Genomic DNA, 19,366 nt, shown 5'->3' on the forward strand with positions numbered 1-19,366 from the left:
GAATTCAACTTTCGTAGTGTTGAATATTCCCTTCTTGCTAAGTATAATCATGTAAACATGCTTAAATCCAGAATATTTTTAGGCACAAGCACCCTGAGTTGTCACATAACCTACAAAATATAAAAACGTGAGTGGCCTTTTACACTTTTGAGGGGTTACCTCAGACCAAAACCAGATTTTAGCTGGTAACTTCAGGAGCATGCCACACACAAACACAAAAGGATGTTTGTATGTATTGCTGAAATTTGTGCATGCATGTATAATATGCTGTCACATCACTTCCAACTTATGGCAACCCTATGACTTCCAAAAATTTACTGGAATGTAAAATATGTGGATAATTTACCCTGTAAATAAATGGGTCCATGGAAACATGTAAACATAAACATGCTACAAGACTTCATTTTGTTTGGTCTTTTGATGGGGTTCTGAATTTGGTTGGCTTTTTACCACAAGCAACTCTCATTAGGCAGGTAAAGATATCCACACGCCACAACACACATGTAGAAGCTTGCACGGATGCAAGACTTAACTCAGACAATGATGTTAGGCTTGTGGGGAAAACCAGACATTGTTGTGCATCTATTCACAGCCAGTTGAAAACAGCTTTTGTCCTACAGACCACCTATATTGCCGGAGAAGGAGCTAACAGTCACCTTCCTGTCTGAGACTTCTGTCAGAAAGTCTGCAATCGTGTAAAGTTTTGTAATTAATGGGTGTTTATAAAGCTCTCCCTTGGAGCCAAAAGACTGGCTGCAAACTGTCTTGTGTTTTTCAATCCTCGCAGCAGGCTCCCATGGTTAACAGCAGAGGCATAAATAAAATAATTATTTTAATTTTCTATCATATGATCAATACAGGGTATTTTCCCATCAGTATTTCATCTTGATGGTACAAAAGGAAGGCACGTAACTGCATGTGGAGAATTTGTTGGTCACACCAGAGGCTGTTGTGAAATACGCAAATGTAACCTTTGTAGATTGTCTGCGTATCACAGCCCACCCCCCACCTGCCTGCTTCTCTGTCCCAAGGAAGACAAAATAAATTAACCTTATACCATAGCTTAAGAGCCAGATGCTTGGTTAACTTGGTGTGGACAGGATATTTGAGAGGAGACAGCCCTGCTGCTGCACCTTTATAATTCTAGGGACTAAGCATATTTAGTGAATTGCGCCTTTCTGCAGTAACTCTCTGAAAAACACCCCCTGCTCTTTTGCTATAAACATTACTTATACATTCTACAGTATTATCTGCCAGCTGCCACCTTTTTTAACATGCATGCTTGCAAATTCCCATCTACTCCTGTATACTTTTCATATTGCCTGCATAGCCTCTACTCTAGGCAATCACATCACCAAAGAAACACAGGACAAGCCAGATTGAAGACATCACTGGTTACCTCTGACATAGAAGTTGTGTAGGAAGAGTTCAGGTTGAAAGATACATAACTTAACCTATACATACATAACTCACCATGAAGATTTAAACTTGTAAGTACAACACCCCCCTAGAATTGCTCAGAGCACCTGACACGTTTACCAGACAGGACTAAACCAGTTGTAGAATTGTTTCAAAGGCATTCAGTCCATTTTGTCTCAAAAATGTTCTCTTCAAAACCAGAGTAGGAAAGACTAATAATGAAAAGGCCCAATTTCTAGATTTCCATTTATGTCTCAGTTTGTCATGCAGCGAACATTGGAGACCATTATCACTTCAGTTCAAGCTGCTTTCACTACTGTGAACACTGCACCAGTCCTTGCAGGTGTCATTGTAAATGTTGCAAGCCAGATGTGAGCCGCAATGGATTAGGTCAAAAGCACATCGAGTTCTCTTCAACAGAATCTGCTCATGCAACCTTAGCACCTGTAGGTGTAATTTCAACTTCCTTGTATAGCAATTTTTAAAACTGCTTGCTAATTTTAAATATACTATCATGCAGCTAATTAACAAAGATGGACTCTAGCTTTGTGTCCACTTGATTAAGGTTGGCAGACATTCTATGGATTACATTTTAAGTGTCCCCAAGACACTAAATATTGGTGACAGTAATTTTAGCACAGTAGATGCAAGAAAGGACTCAAGAAACATGATATTTTTAAAAGAAATGCCTAGAATATAACTCATCCAGGGCTTTTTTTCAGCAGTAATGCAGTGGAGCAGAGTTCTGGAACGTCTTGAAAATGGTCACATGGCTGGTGGCCCCACCCCGATCTCCAGAGGGGAGTTGAGATTGCCCTCCACGCCGTGCGGTGCGGAGGGCAATCTCAACTCCCCCCTGTCTGGAGATCAGGGGGCGGGGCCACCAGCCATGTGACCATTTTCTCCAAGGGCAACCCACTGAGTTCCACCACCTCTTTTCCCAGAAAAAAAGCCCTGAACTCATCAATAATATTTTGCAACTATCTTCTAGCACTGAATGGGGTATTGTATGGGTGTATTTTTAATTTTAAAGCTTCATGATGAGTTATGTATGTATGAGTTAAGCTTAATTCACATCTAGATTACTGTGCCATCTACAAAGAACATTTTTCTTCTTAATGTATTTGCTGCCTTTGAAATACAGGAATGTTTTCTTCCCATTCAGGCTTCTGTTAACTATCCATCTATCCACAAGCTTATTATTTGGTTATCTGAACAAATGTGCAACAACTTGCTTCCTATGAGTTTTAAAAGCAAACATCTAATAGTCAAAACCCATCAAGTCTAATATTCCATTGCTACTGACCTCTTCAGCCTTGGAAGTGCCTTCTGTCATGTAATCCAACTCTTTTTAGAACATGACAGCTAATCGCAAAGATTGACACAGGTCAGTATTTTTATCTGAAATTACTCAGTAGGCTTATTATGATGAGCCTAAACCTGAAGTGGTAGAAATAAGAGCTTATACTGTTAAGCACAACTTCCAGCTAATATCAGCTATAAGCTGTTTGTGCATGTACAGAAAGCTAGTTTTAGTTTAAATGAGATTTTAAAACTACTATCTATTGATTTGCTTGTTTCAACAGTTCGTGACCCCTATATTAGATGATATGCAAGAAACACTAGGTAAACAGAAGAGACAAGAGCAAACTAATACTGTTTTTATGTGTGTACAGCAGCTTTAGCAGTTTCAGGTAGGCAGCTGTGTTGGTCTGCAATAAAACAGCAGGAACTGAGTCCAGTGGCACCTTAGAGACCATACCCTGAAAATCTTGTTGGTCTCTTAAGGTGCCACTGGACTCAAACTTGCTGTTTAGCACAGCAGTTGCTCAAGGCCTTGTGGAGCAGAGGGTTTTGAACGTCTACAGGACAGTAACAGATAAGCTGTTTTTACAGCAGGCAGGCACTGATGCATCATGCTCCCTATGACTTATTCAGGAAATTCCCACTGCAAATAGTTTGTCTGCCATAGATTAGCATCAAAATTCCAGTTTCATCCATGGACTCTGCTATATTCCTAATTAAAATACAGTTTTAAAACATCATCATTATCCTGGCATTTGAATCAAGAGGTAAAAGTGCAATTTTACTCTGAGCCCTTTGAAATCTTAATCAGCAGTATTTGAAGAATCTCTACAGTTGCCTCCACTAATAAATTGTAAGAACATAACTCAGATATATCAGGATTCATCAATTTTCCATCTTCAAAATCTTCTTCCCTTTTTTCTTATCTTACTTTTGGGCTCCACAACTTTTGCAAGAACAATGATAATAAGAAAAGCAGCAAACAGTTAAGTATCCATTGAATTTATTGAATATTTACTTCAGTACAGTCTGTGTAGGAATACTGGGATAATTCCCAGAAATCTCAACGACAGACTTTTAAAAGAATTGCCAATCAAGAGTTGTTAGATATGAAAATATTAAGCAAGACCTTTAGCCAATACTTCATCTTGAGGTGGGTGTTAAGTCTTCAGAGAGAGGCACCTTCCCTTGAAGGAAGTCAGCTAAAGTTGCAGCATTTAATTACATATTTCTTCAAAATTTGGTCTCAGTATGACTTGAAACTATTTTCAAGTCTACTCTTGTGGAGTTTTCCATACCAGCTGTCTTGCCAATTCAGGTGCCTTCACTGGTGTGGTTGTATCTGTAACTTTCCACCCTATACTCATCCCAAGCCAGTTAGTCTTCAGTTTTTGCCTCCATCTCCTCAGCATCATCATCTCCATCCACTTCAGCATTTTCACGCTCCAACCTTTCCAGCTGTCTTGCAAGTTCAGTCTCATCAGTATCAGTAACTACTTTGGGCTGGAAAGTTACACAGATATGAACAATATTTAGCATTCAGTGTTACGAACAAGCTAGTCAGCCAGACGCATCTAAAATAAAACTGGACAATGTCATTTGCTTTTCCAAATTTTAACAATAGGATGTAACAGCCTAGTAGGCTGCCAACCAGTGGACAGTAGCAGTCAGTGACACAGTACCAGAAAAGAGTCTGAGCCAGATTATAAAACTGATCTCTTGCCATATTGACTTAATTTTTAGACAGTGACTGCAGGCAGTTATGTTGGGTTAAAGCAAAAATCGTAACACAAAACAAAGCTAATTATTTTATTAAAACCATGTAAAATGATAAAAAACACTGTGCAACCTTTCAGATTCTCCAGAATTTTTCATCTGGTAGAAATTTTAAAAGGTGGATGGGGAAATAGGGGGGAAAGGACCATAGCTTGAATTTTTCCCCTCCTCCCTCTTCCCTTTTAACATTAAGACTGATGAAGACTTCAAGGTAACTCAAAAACATGCACAATTTCTCTATTTGGAAAGGTCAGTTCTAATAAAGGGAAGATTTAACAGCATACTTGTTCCTTCCACAACAAGCCAGAATATTTCATTAACTTTCCCAGTTAGACTGTAATTATGAACGTGTGAGACTCCACAGGAGTATCGATCATCATTGTTTAGGAAAACAAAGTTCTTACTTCCATCTGGACATTGAACACTCCTCTTTTCTCTTCAATCTTCTCTTTGATGACAGCCATGGCTTGGCTGAGGACAGAAAGACCTTCAGTCCTCTCCAGAGTTGTAGTAGTCATCACATATCGTGGAGGAGCTATCAAATTTATCTATAAGAGGGGTGAGATGATAATGGCAAATTTAAATGTCTCAAAGGAAAACAAACTATTGTTGACATGTTTGCTTAAATCTTGAACTACCAGAGAATGACCACACACTTAGTATTAAAATATGAGAATTTAAAGTTGCAAGTAAAAGGTCTCATAGCTCCATTTCATTATCCATGTTAGGGAAATAACTTTTGAGTAGCAGTTTTCAAGTTTACAGCTAAACAGAAGGCAGCCCAAAAGCCACAAAGATTCAATTCCAACTTACGATGGAAGTGAAACTGAAAACAGATGGGATGTGTTTTCTAGTACACAGAAGCGCCACCTGCTGTAAAATAGCTGTAGGTTATTTTGGCTTGGAAAACAGGTTATCCAAAATAGATCCTAATCTGGGGTGGTGGGGGGGACGGGGACGGGACAGAATACTGGATGCATCTGTGGGAGTGTAGCTGTCACTTGGATTAGAGGACAGAATCAAATTATCTGAGGTGAAATGCAGCCAAGCAGATTAAATGGTTTCTACTATGATTGATTGATTGATTACATTTATATCCCGCCCTCCCCACAAGCAGGCTCAGGGCGGGTTACAGCAATAGGTAAATTATAACAGATAAAACAGTAGAACAATAAAATCACATCTCAACATAGCAGTATACATTTCATTATCCCAGATGGGGCACCATTCCCCTTTCCCTGCACACCATACACACAAGGAAAGAGGGCGGAGGTACAGGTTGGTAAACTCTAACTCCCCAGCACATGGGGGGGGGGGGGAAGATGGACCATATAGCCCCCCCCCACACACACACACTAGTAGGAGACCGGCAGGGAGGCTACCTAGAATGGATCCAAGAGCTGGCCTCAACCATATGCCTGGCGGAACATCTCTGTTTTACAGGCCTGCCGAAAAGATATAAGGTCTTGGCGGGCCCAAGTGTCTTCCGACAGAGTTCCACCAGGTCAGGGCCAGGACAGAAAACACCCTGGCCCTGGTCGAGGACAGACAAGCCTCCCTGGGGCCAGGAACCACCAGTAGGTGTTTACCTGCAGATCCAGGGAACATGCGGGGAGAGGCGGTCCCTCAGGTATGCTGGTCCCAGTCTGTTTAGAGCTTTATAGGTCAAGACCCAAACCTTGAACCTGATCTGGAACTCCACAGGGAGCCAATGTAGCTGCTGCAGAGTGGGTGGGTGGGTGGGGGGTCACATGTGCCCTGAATGAAATTCCTGTCAGGTCACAAGCAGCAGCATTTTGGACCCACTGCAATTTCTGGGTCAAACTCAAGGGAAGCCCTGTGTAGAGAGAGTTACAGTAATCTAATTTGGCGGTGACTGCTGCATGGATCACTGTCGTTAGGTCATGAGTTGAGATAGGAGGCAAGCTGCCAGGACTGTCGGAGGTGGAAAAAGGCAGTACGGGCAACTTCTGTGACCTGGGCCTCCATACACAAGTAGGAATCCAGCGTCATGCCAAGACTCCTGACCAATGAGATGGGCACAAGTGGTGCCCTGTCAAAGGCCGGGAGCTGGATCCCCACATGGGATCCCCCCATGGTCCAAGTACAGGACCTCTGTCTTCATGGGGGTTCAACTTCAGTCTACTCTGCTTCACCCATCCAGACACGGCCCCCAATACTCTAATCAGGGCATCAAGAGAAGAGACAGGCTGGCCGTCCATCAACAGATATAACTGGGAGTCCTCCGGATACTGATGGTAACCCAGACCGAAACTCCATGCCAGCTGGGCGAGAGGGCACATATAAAGATTGAACAACAAAGGGGACAGTAACACTCCCTGCAGCATGCCGCACACCAATGGTTGGTGTGCTGATAACCTTTCCGCCAGCACCACTCTCTGTCACTGACCATGGAGAAAAGAGAAGCTACTGCAAGGCAGTCCCTTGAATGCCCACATTGGCGAGGAAGTGGGTCAAGAGATCATGGTCAACTGTGTCGAATGCTGCTGAGAGATCTAGCAATATGAGCAGCGTCGATCCACCCTGGTCCAGATGCCTATGGAGATGGTCTGTGAGGGTGACCAACACTGTCTCAGTCCTGTGGCCTGGGCGAAAACAGACTGGAATGGGTCCAGGACTGATACATCTTCCAGGAAACCCTGTAGCTACTCCACCACCACTCGTTCAGTCACCTTACCCAGAAACAGGAGGTTCAAGACTGGGCGGTAATTGGACGGATTGGTGGGGTCCAAAGTTGGTTTTTTCAGAAGAGGCCTCACCACGGCTTCCTTGAACGCCCTGGGGAAAACCCCAGAGCTCAACAATAGATTGATAATAGCCTCCAACGGGGCCCTCAGCTCATCGACACTGGCCTTAACCAGCCATGAGGGGGAGGGGTCCAAGGGGCACATGGTGGGCCTCACCAGCTGCAGGATCCTGTCAACATCTTTCTGGGACTGAAGTGATCCAAAATTGGGCCAGAAGACAGCCAACCGTCTTCTGGCCCGTCTTCTGGTATCAACCGTGGCTGGCAGGTTGCTGTGGAGAGAAAAGACTTTATCCGAAAATAATTCCCCAAAGCCTCACAGCTAATGGCTGAATTCCTAATTTGGCAGTCTCCATGAGAGGGAGACCAAGGACTGAACTACCTGAAATAATTTCACCGGGCATGAGCTTGCAGACACTATGGAGCAGACGCATAATAATCCTTCTTTGTCGCCTTCACAGCCACATCATAGGCCTTCATAAATACTCAATAAGATGATTTTGCCTCTTCACTCTGATTCCACCGCCACACTCGCTCCAGCTGTCCCAGTTCTTGTTTTAGCTGTTGTGGCTCCTCTGTGTAATTATATTGTAGAAATTCAGAGATAATACGTAGCATACATGGGAAACCGTTTACAGCGATAAATTACAATTTGGTCAATTTCCCACTTAGGCAACCATTCACAAATTATAAAGGCAATGGAAGCACAACAATGTAAAAGTCTATGTACAAGGAGAGATATAATGTCCCATAATATATTAGTGTGTTGTTCCTAGCTGCTGGTAAGTCAGCTAGGTGGTCGTCACTTCTTGACCACGAAGCCGTGCAGTCGCGATGCCAAGAAGGAAGGGCGAAGCCGATTGTGAAATTGACACAGAGCGATGGATAGGCGTGTCAATTTCACAATCGGCTTCGCCCTTCCTTCTTGGCATTGCGACTGCACGGCTTCGTGGTCAAGAAGTGACGACCACCTAGCTGACTTACCAGCAGCTTGGAACAACACACTAATATATTATGGGACATTATATCTCTCCTTGTACATAGACCTTTACATTGCTGTGCTTCCATTGCCTTTATAATTTGTGAATGGTTGCCTAAGTGGGAAATTGACCAAATTGTAATTTATCGCTGTAAACGGTTTCCCATGTATGCTACGTACTATCTCTGAATTTCTACTACATAATTGCATATTGTTCTTGGTTGTGGCACACTTTCTTTTCTTTTGTTTAGTGGTAAATCTTGAGGAAGCATCCCCCCCCCCCTTTTCTATGTAGCTCCTCTGTGTACCAGGGGGCTAGTCTGGCATGGGTACAGAGAGGGCGATGGGGACCGATTTCATCAATGGCTTCAGAGAGATGGCCATGCCAGTCCTCTACCAGCTCATCTAATGAACCGCCAGGGGGCATCGGATCCCACAAAGCATTCTGGAAACCAATCGGATCCTTTAATCTCTGTGGGTGAGCATAAATTGGCTGGCTGCCTAGCAGGAAGGGGCTGGCACACCCAGATGGGCCTTCAGGACATAGTGGTCCGACCATGGTACTACCTCAATGGCATCAAGGTCCACCTGAATCCCCATCCCAAAGATCAAATCTAGCACGTGGCCCGCTTGATGCTACAGACACTAGGAGTGACATGTGATCTAAACAGGATTTCTATGTAAATATTTATTATTTTGGCCGTAGTCATATGATAATGTGGAATTACTAAGAGGTCACAGAAACAGGTTTGCAAGTAATATTGAGAATGCAGTTCCTCACTCCTGCCCTGGTTGCACATATACACAGGGCTCATTTTGAGGGGGAATGCGCAGGAACGCCGTTCCGCTAGTTCTCTAAAGAGGTCACATGTCAGGTGGCCCCACTCACCTGATTTTTGGCCATTTGGGTCCCATTTTGGCCTGGATCGGGCCCCAAATGACCAGGATCGGGCCTAAAACAGCCAGGATTGGTCCCAAAACAGCCAGGATCAGGCCTCTGACGGGCACTGGATCACTCTCCCACTCAGCAGCGGCCCAATTCTGACCATTTTAGGCTCCTTTTCAGCTATTTTCAGCCCCTTTTTGCCATTTTGGGCCCAATTTCAGCCCTGAATGGCCAGGATTGGGTCCAAAACAGCCAGGATAGGTGAGGTCAGGGGGTGTGGCATATGCAAATCAGTTATGCAAATGACACACTTCCAGTGATGGCAAGGGGCATGGCATATGCTAATGAGTTATGCTAACGAGTTCCTGCAGCTTTTTCTACGAAATGACCCCTGAATACATATATAAATCACCTACTGTGAATCCATGAGCAACTGCTTTCTGTGCAGACTAGACCTAGAGGCAAAGGGGGCATGCAAGGGGAGAGAGAAAAGCATGCAACTTAGTGTTGTGCAATGATTCCAAATTATGCCTCTTCCAATTACCAGGAAGCAGCTACTTGCCACTTACAACCAGACATAGACAACTGTACAACCAAATAAAACATACTCCCAGTATCATAGTAGGATCCATATCAATGATTCCACTTACTTTGATGGGCATGCTCTCTGTAGAACAGCTCAGACCAGCTCTCAGAGCTTCTTTCACTGCATCAATACCCTCATAACCATAACATGCAACTTCAATATCTAAAGGAACCACAATTACAGACTGCATTAAAACCTATACACATACAATGCTAAAACTTATATACGTACAAAGATTTAGAAATTGCATCCCCATCACCACTCATCTATACACTCAGTAACACTGGCTGAAATCCTAAGAACACTTACCTGGGAGTAAGCTCTACTAAATAAAATGGGAATGCAGGGAACCCGCAACCTCACCTCCCAGTTCTGAGCACTGACCCCCAACCACTCCAGCAACCAGGCTGGAAGGACACGTTTCACTTATTTGTGAGACTGAAAGCTCTCCCTTTCCCAAAGGCCAGGCTTTCCAATCTCAGGTTTGTTTCTGGGGTGTACCTATGCACAAAACATGAATCCCAGATTCAGATTAGTAAAAGATAATTTTATTCATTAAGGAGGGTCTCCAAAAGCATGATGGTATCTTACTCAGGCAACAAGCATTAAAACAAAAAATCCTTACTGTTGCTACATATTAAAAATGCCTAAAACTTAAGGTTAGTTATCTAAGCATCTCTAAGAGGCTTCAACTGTTGCATATCTCACCCTTCCATCAGAAAGCAAGCCTCCTCTCACACTTGGTTGATCTGACATAAGGAGCAGAATAAAACTAAGTAAGATTCATGGCAATTTTTTTTTGCCTTGGGCTTAAACTCCAAGAAAGAGTGCAATTGTTTTCTAGAAGTATTTTTAATCTCATAAAACACCATTTCAAGTTACTGGTTCCGCATTTAAACAAGCCAAAAACCTCTAATTTAGCTAATGTATCAATAATACTGCATAGCAAACTGTAGAACTCAAATTTGCTACAGTAAAAAGCAAGTCAGCAATTCTGTTTGTCAGCAGAATGTTGGTCCATAAAAGAGTAATAATGAACTTGTTCTAAATGAAATAGTCTAGTTTAACTGATTGAGACTTACCAGCTCGAATTTTAACTGCTTGTGGTGTCAAACGCCGGTTAATATTGTCAATTAGCACACGCTTCTCATCTTCTGTCAGATCTAGCCCATCAAGGATGGCAGGATCCCTAGGTTAAGCAAGTCATAAATGTAAATGTAAGCAAGTCAATCTACTATTATTCCTTAAATATATATTTAAGGGGAGAGAAGAGAATAACAGTAACATCTTATAGTTTTCCAGAAACTACAAAAATCATGTACTGTGCAATTACAAAAAGTTGTTAGTTCATGCTTTTACATGCAACAAAACTATGCTGTGAGAAAGAGAAGTATAGCTTTAACTACAACACTTTGGGCTGAATAACGAGTTTCCTCCATGGCACTCCTACCGGAGTCTTGGAAAGTATCAGGTTACAACTTGATCAGCACAAGTTGTAATGACAGGTCTTAACCTCATTACTGCAAATTGTTATTAACTAGACTCAGCTGAGAAAAAAGACTGCTTTTTCACTACCTAGCTCAGCCCAGGATTGTCAGAGCTTGAAAGCTAAGCAGGGTTTGGCCACAGTCAGTACTTGGATGGGAGACCATCTCGGAAGGCTGGGGAGGAAGGCAAGGCAAACCACCTGTGCTCCTCTCTTACCTGGAATGCCCTGTGGATGGGGTCACCATGAGTCAGATTAAAACTTGACAGCACATTCTTATGCACATTTTTAGTGAAAAAATGTATTTAGGCATATAAATAAAATGTATCCTAGCTGACTGAGAAGAGAATACAATAGAATACAAGCTGGGAAAATCATATATACTTACGAAACTGCATGCTTGAAGGCATCATAGGCACCATATCCAGGCCTCTTATATTTGTCATCAAACACCCAAGCAGTTCTCTGGAACAGGCTCTCCAGCTGCTCATCCTTTGTGTATTCCAAAACTTCAGCAACATGGCGAAGGATGCTATAAACCTATAGCATAAACATCAACAATAAAGGCACAAGTAGGCAGAGAAAAAGGTAATGTAAGAATGCAACATGGGTTGTAATTTCCATAGCAAGGGCATTATATCAAGTACAATGCAATCGGTTCCAATGATGGGGAGAGGCACTGGAATTAAAAGCTGAAGGCACAAACTTACATAAAGAATATACAATACTAACAGCACCTTGAGTTACTGAAGTTTTCCTACACCTTAATAGTCAAAGAGCACCTTCAATATTTCTTCTGTGGCAAACACAGCACAAGAATCTGTGCCAATATATTGTCGAAGGCTTTCACGGCCAGAGAATGATGGTTGTTGCGGATTTTCCGGGCTGTATAGCCGTGGTCTTGGCATTGTAGTTCCTGATGTTTCGCCAGCAGCTGTGGCTGGCATCTTCAGAGGTGTAGCACCAAAAGACAGAGATCTCTCAGTGTCACAGTGTGGAAAAGATGTTGGCAGGTCATTTGTATCTACTCAGGAGGGGTGGGGTTGAGCTGAGTCATCCTGTAAGAGTTTCCCAGGGTGTGGAATGCTAATGGAGGGAGGCTTCACTGTATCCTGAGGAGGTTCTTTTGCATATGGATTGGTGCTTGATGTGCTAATCTTCTCTGCAGGGCTATTGTTGGGTATAGAGTGTTTTGTTAGCTTGGTGTTTTTCAGGACTGGAAACCATGCTCTATTCATTCTTAAAGTCTCTTCTTTCTTGTTGAAATTGTGCTTATGCTTATGAATTTCAATGGCTTCCCTGTGCAGTCTGACAAAGTAGTTGGAAGTGTTGTCAAGTATTTTAGCGTCCTGGAATAGGATACTGTGTCCTGTTTGAGTTAGGCTATGTTCAGCCACTGCTGATTTTTCAGGATGGCCAAGTCTGCAGTGTCTTTCATGTTCTTTTATTCTTGTCTGGATGCTACGCTTTGTGGTTCCGATGTACACTTGTCCACAGCTGCAGGGTATACGGTATACTCCTGTAGAGGTGAGGGGGTCTCTACTGTCTTTTGCTGAACGTAGCATCTGTTGTATTTTTCTGGTGAGTCTGAATACTGTTTGTAAGCCGTGCTTTTTCATAAGCTTTCCCATCTGATCAGTGATTCCTTCGATATATGGCAAAAACACTTTTCCTGTGGGAGACTGTTTTTCCTTAGTTGTTTGATTTATCCTTGGTTTACTCGCTCTTCTGTACTGAACAGAGCATGGTTTCCAGTCCTGAAAAACACCAGGCTAACAAAACACTCTATACCCGACAACAGCCCTGCAGAGAAGATTAGCACATCAAGCACCAATCCATATGCAAAAGAACCTCCTCAGGAAACAGTGAAGCCTCCCTCCATTAGCATTCCACACCCTGGGAAACTCTTACAGGATGACTCAGCCCAACCCCACCCCTCCTGAGTAGATATAAATGACCTGCCAACATCTTTTCCACACTGTGACACTGAGAGATCTCTGTCTTTTGGTGCTACACCTCTGAAGATGCCAGCCACAGCTGCTGGCGAAACATCAGGAACTACAATGCCAAGACCATGGCTATACAGCCCGGAAAATCCGCAACAACAATCTGTGCCAACATTTATTCAATTATTTCTGTAAATAATCTTCTAGATATTAGAGTAGATTTCATTACTAACATTACAGTGAGGTTTTGTCCAGATGAAGCTGTCCATGGGTTTGCACTCTTCCATAGACACCTCCCTGCCACTGTGCCCCTTTCTTGGGGTATTGAGTGAACATATGGAGCTCACAAGTGAATTCACTTTTGCACAAGTGGATCCCTCATGCCTGGTGTGATGCCTTAAAAGGCTCTGCTGTGAGGACCAACTGTGCACTGCCCTAACTATAGAATCTGTACTGTGCTGGGAGGAGGGAGTTTTGATTCCATGAGGAGAAAAAAAGTTCCTGTTGGCCCCTGCTCCCATGGCTGTGACATCTGTACATTAATTTGATTGCATGAGAACTGCTCACAGATGAGAACTACTGCATGGCCTAGACAGATGAAAGTCTTTCCCACTTTTGGTTAGGAAAATGTATTTATACATGTAAAGATCAGGCGAATACACCATGAACAATACCAACCAAAAACAATATAAAATATGACTGGGAAATCTTCCAGTGTATTGATTTATACTCTGCTTTTCTCCCTAACAGAGATCCAAAAATAGCTCACAGTTTCTCCTCTCCTCCATCTGACGTTGTGAGTTAGGTTAGGCTGAGAGCACATGTCTGGCCCAAGGCCACCCACCTAGCTTTCCTAGTAAAAGCATGGATTTGGACTTGGGTCTCCCAAATCCTAGTCTGACACCCTAACAACATCACTATATTGATGTAGTTGCATAAACAGGCCCTCTGCTATAACTCTTAAGAAACATTTCCCCCAAAATAACTCCATTACTCACAATTTCATTATTCTGGAAAGCATTATGGAAATATCTAATGATGTGATAACTTACAGTTTTTGATTTGGTGAATTTGTCTTCACATTTAATTGCCTCCTCTGGGGAAACTCTTCTTTTTGACAAATCAATATAGCCTAATACAAAAAAATATTTTAAAATGTAAGATTCAAATGAATACCTGATTTTTTTCCCCAAGAACGCCAGTTCCATCCATTGAATGGTGTTAGAAATTTTCACTATTCTAATAAGAAAGTTTTAAGTTTCACATCACATGTGGAATATACTTCTTTTAAATTACTCCAATTCCTAGACAAAACACCTAGGTCATGACAGAAGATGTCAGGATGAAAACAAAATGGGCACTTAGGATTTAAAATAGCACTACAATGTTCTTCTACTCACCTTTCTCTTTATCAACTCTTATGACGACAACACATTCATTTCTGCCTATTCGGATGAGTTTGTTTATAGAACGGATACGTCTCCTGGACAACTCACTGAGCAGAATCATGCCTTCGATATTGTTGTATTCCAGGAGGCTAACATAGGCTCCCATTTCTGCAATGGACCGAACATTGACCATGACAACATCTTCAACTTCTGGAAATTTATGCTGGTAAAATCTACAGCTTAGTCCAGGCATCCTGCAATATTGGGGTGGAAAAAGAGAGCCATTTAATTTAGTCATAGCTGCAAAACTAGAGTGCACTTGTGAAAAATAACACTGAGTTGACTAGAGAGCACTATATCTAATAGAATAACATTTACACTTAATCAAAACATACCAGCAGAAGGCATTTGTGGATCATTCCCAAAGTTCTCCTTCCTTCAACAGTTCCCCAAGAGCCCAGTAAAGGTGGGCTGGGTTATCAGAGAGCACTGCTGGCTGATGAGGATTTCCCCCCCAATTCTTCCTCCACACTGCAGCTGCCCTTGCTATGCAGCATTTTAACCATGTAGGTCCCCCCAGTCTCCAGAATCACCTTCCAGATGTCACTGATACAGAGAATCAAACTCAAGATGTTTAGGGCTAGGCAATTAAAAATATTGGCTGTGTTTGCACATGCAGTTCTGCAAAAATATTTAAATAAAACACCACAGCTGCATTTTATGTGTGTGTGGTTTTAACGGGAGAGGAAAGCAAATCTAAATCTAGACACACACACCAAAATGCTACCAGCTTCTGCTGGCAAAATCTGCATAGTGTCACGGCTAAAAGGAAGAAGGAACAGCAATGGTCCAGGAAAATAATTTTTAATATTGAGCCACCCTACGCATTTTGCCTCAGGTATGTCAGGGGAATCCACCAGTAAAACAATATATGAGAAGCAATTAAGGTAACAAACCAAAAATGATAAAACACATTAAAAACATGTTTTAAAAAAGACCAATATACAGAGCATGAGCAAAGTACAATATATTTTGGTATCTAGAAACCTACACCAATATAGGCCTACATATATTAACAAATATTCCATAAATTACATTGAGAAAAGATGTTTTTAAAAAGCTCTTTAAAAGTTAACATAGTGAAAACTTCTTGACATCCAGAACTCTTACCGTTATCTATTTTTTTTGTGTACTGGTTGCAAAGTGGGAGTACAGACTAGCCTCAGTTCTTATCTAGATTAGCACCTGCCAAGAGATGGTGTCATTTAACCCATCAGAGTGCTGAGTTTGGAGTTTAAGAATCCCTTTTGCCTCCCTTTTTTAGCAAACCCCTCTCCTCCTGTTTGTTATAGCTAGTGATGACTCAAAATAAAAATAGATCCAGAGGAGTTAGCCGTGTTAGTCTGTAGTAGCAAAATCAAAAAGAGTCCAGTAGCACCTTTAAGACTAACCAATTTTATTTTATTGTAGCATAAGCTTTCGAGGATCAGGCATCTGATGAAGAGAACTTGATTCTCGAAAGCTTATGCTACAATAAAATAAAATTGGTTAGTCTTAAAGGTGCTACTGGACTCTTTTTGATTTCAAAATAAAAAAAATCTGTTGGCTTATGGTTAAGTTCCAGAAAATGCTGTACCCAGTCCACCTATGGGCCATTTCCCATGCGGACATTGTGAATTTTGTAAGAATATCAAGCCGATGAAATATTTCATCAATCTTATTGATAATAAGAAGTATTATCTTAAAGAATTAACTACTTGCAACAGTGATCATGCGGTGTATACAATACTGTGGTAAAATCTATGTGGGGAAGACAAACAGATCCCTCAAAATTCATCTCTCTGAGCATAAAAGTAACATTTTACATTACAGGGTTGGTGCCCCTTTGGTACAAACTTTACTATACAAACCACCACCAAAGCAATAAGGATGGCAACTATTATTGCACATCACTGCTGATGTTCTAAGTAGTAGTAGTAATTAGTATTTGTGTGATGTTCAAAGCTCACCACATACATTTATATATTCTCACTGAAACATTTTTGTAAAAAAAAACCCTCTATTGCAACTGAGGGCCTGGGGCTGAGAGTGACTTGTTTAAGGCCACCTCAAGAACTAACAACAGAGACAACATTCAAACTAGAGACTTCCCCAATTTAAAAGTGCAATCCTATCCAGTCCGAGACTGCTAATACACCACATCAATATATGGACATGAACACTCCTCAAATACACATCAAATAGCAACAACTAACAACTGAGGGGAAAGCTACCCAAGGGGAAAAAACATTTGTGTCTCATCTGTACCACCAATGTGAGTGTGATAACTGGGTCCTGCTCAACACATCTCATCTGGACAGTCTTTCACCACTCTAATGCTGGCATTATTTATTATTATAGTTATATTCTGCAGCTAAAATGTTTGTATCAAGGCATTATTTCACTAGTGTATTTTTAATGGTTCAAAATCACATCAGCTCCCATTCTGCAAAAAACAAACTACGTCCGTGTAATTTACTAATGGGACACCTTTCTCCATCCATTCTTTCTGTAAGGTGCTTTATATGTCTGTCCCCCAAACCAAACTAGGTCTTGAGGAAAATACAGCTTTACAGAAAATCAGGTGGCAGTCAACCAGTTTTTGTCAGTATGAGGAATACTCACAGACCCAGTCACAAAGACTAATTTTTCTCACAGGTCTTCATTCACAGAATAATTCTCTTCTCTCACACACACAGATTCTCAGGCTTCCACACAGTTTGCCTCAGCTAGACAGACTGAACACTTTCCTCAGCACTCAGACCAAAACTGCAGTTTGCTCCACCACATAGGGTACAGCTACCATCCAATCACAGCATGCTTCACTCCCCATCCAGCCTCCTTTCTTTCCTCAGAGACCTGCATTTAAAACTATAGTAACAAGTATTAGAAACCCTTATATTAAGCAGCAGAAACAAAACACAGACTATTTATACAGCAAAACATCACAACAATCCACTGCAGATAGGTTGGCCTAACTAAACAGGCTTCCTATCCCCCACAAGAAATGACTTGCAGGGGGATGGATGGCACAAGGTCACTTTCAAACTCTTATCTTTCAGCCTTCTGCCATTATCCAGCTTAAAGACTACAGACATCATAAAATCAAAATCCTTTCCCCAGGATTCTGCAATCTATCTCAAAGAATTTACTCAGCATCGAATAAAATATGGGCAGAGTTTATTACAATGACTGGCTGAGTTCAAACCCTTTTTTAGCTTTTAAAAATTAATTTAAGTCAGCAAAGGGAAAAATATTCTTTGGGTAGGCAAAATCCAAAACAAATATGAAAATAAGAGCACAAAGCTAGAAAACATAATTTATAAATGGCCCCAAACGGTCCTTCAATAACTCCTACTCCTTGTAGAATTTTTTTTTTTTGCGGGGCAGCCTACTCAGTGAAGACAAGTTACCCACCAAAGGCTTTCCACATGGAGTTGCCTGATCCGGTAATTTGGCTAGCCGATTATAGAACCAGGAAAGGCCCTTTGAGGCGACACTCAGCACTCCCAGGGAGGCCTGGCAGACTCCACACCGGAAGCTGCTTCCAGGAGAGAGTCTTGCCGAGGAAAGGCCTCACGGCTTCCACATTAGGAAACCCATGGGGCCAAGTGGAAGGGCGGCAGCTCCGGGAGCGCGAGGTGTGCCAGGCGAAAAGGCGCCCCCTCTCGCACCGCCTCAGGCCGGCCTCCCCGCCCCCATTCCCTCCGAGTCCCCAGAGAGGAGGCTGCCGACGCCCAGGCCAACCCCTGCCGCTCGGTTACCTGTCACGCCGCAGGCCCCGCGCTCCGGAGCTCTTCCCTGGGTTCCGGGCCAACGACTCGCATCCGGTTAGGCAGCGGCGTGGGGCTCATCGCCTCAAACTGCGCAGTCGCTATCCCGCCCCTTCCTGTTGGCTAAGACCGGAAGGGAATCACGCAGCTTCCTGAAGGAGAGCAAAAGACCTCAGGAAGAGGCGGGCGGCGGCCTTACTCTCTGATTTGTTTTGGCTCTCGGTGTGTACTGGGCAGCATGATAGTCGCACGGCACTGTCTGCATCAATAGTCACACATTTTATATGGGAATCATCATTGCATGGGCTTATATTTGCATCACTGTATTTTTAATTCTTAGAAAGCCATAAAATTTTCACAACCTCACTTGCACACACAAATATATTAATATGAAAGAACACAGACTCTGGTATGTGCAGGTTCTTTACTTGAGTAATAGTGTGGTGTGGTGTCTACGAACATCTCACTTTCACTTATGGAGGAAAGGTGTCAACAGTAACCATCAAACCAGTAACCCTGAAAATCTTGATCTCTAAGGTGCCACTGGACTCAAACCTTGCTCTTCAGCAATAACCATCCGCTCCCGTCTTACAGCAAAAGGATTTGCTAACCTAGTTAAAATTTCCAGCGCTCAGATCTCGCAAGCTAAGCAGAACAGTCTTCGTTAGTAATTGAATGGGAGACGGAGACCTCCAAAGAAGAGCAGAATTGCTATGTAGAGGCAGGCAATGGCAAACTCCAGCAGGAGATGCTGTAAGTCTTGACAGCACTTCCCAACACCACCATCCCTGAGGGTTAAAGTGCGGAGTTTATGATAGAATAAGGAGAAAGCACAAGACTCCTGCTTGTTTTTACTACAACTGGCAAACATGGCTACCCTCTGGAGAAACAATCACAAACAGCCGAATCAAGTTCTTGACCAAGATAAATTTCAGAGAGGTTGTCGCGTTAGTCGGGCGGCCACAATGACAGTGAGTCTCGCAGCAGCTCAAAGACCAACGGATTTATTACGGCAG

General features: G+C 42.5%; 1 protein-coding gene across 1 annotated transcript; it reads right to left on the minus strand.

The window, feature by feature from the left end:
- Positions 1-3,710: 3,710 nt before the first annotated feature.
- On the minus strand, positions 3,711-18,423 carry EIF2S1 (eukaryotic translation initiation factor 2 subunit alpha). Its single transcript, XM_054972702.1, has 8 exons — positions 18,342-18,423; positions 14,551-14,792; positions 14,203-14,282; positions 11,593-11,744; positions 10,801-10,907; positions 9,783-9,880; positions 4,905-5,048; positions 3,711-4,227 (listed from the first exon to the last, which is right to left on the minus strand). Exons 2-8 carry the CDS (start codon positions 14,789-14,791, stop codon positions 4,102-4,104), a joined length of 948 nt encoding a protein of 315 aa, XP_054828677.1. The 5' UTR covers position 14,792; positions 18,342-18,423; the 3' UTR covers positions 3,711-4,101.
- Between the last annotated feature and the right edge of the window lie 943 nt (positions 18,424-19,366).

Source organism: Eublepharis macularius, chromosome 2 (assembly GCF_028583425.1).
Source record: "Eublepharis macularius isolate TG4126 chromosome 2, MPM_Emac_v1.0, whole genome shotgun sequence".
NCBI classification, from domain to species: Eukaryota; Metazoa; Chordata; class Lepidosauria; order Squamata; family Eublepharidae; genus Eublepharis; species Eublepharis macularius.

What these genes read in the sequence shown, in the direction of transcription:
- EIF2S1 (XM_054972702.1), bottom strand. Translation starts at nt 14,791, where the DNA reads ATGCCTGGACTAAGCTGTAGATTTTACCAGCATAAATTTCCAGAAGTT. An exon ending in CAGAGAGCATGCCCATCAAA is followed by an intron (nt 5,049 to 9,782) that starts GTAAGTGGAATC and finishes CCCCTCTTATAG; the next exon opens with ATAAATTTGATAGCTCCTCC. An exon ending in TGTTCAATGTCCAGATGGAA is followed by an intron (nt 4,228 to 4,904) that starts GTAAGAACTTTG and finishes GTAACTTTCCAG; the next exon opens with CCCAAAGTAGTTACTGATAC.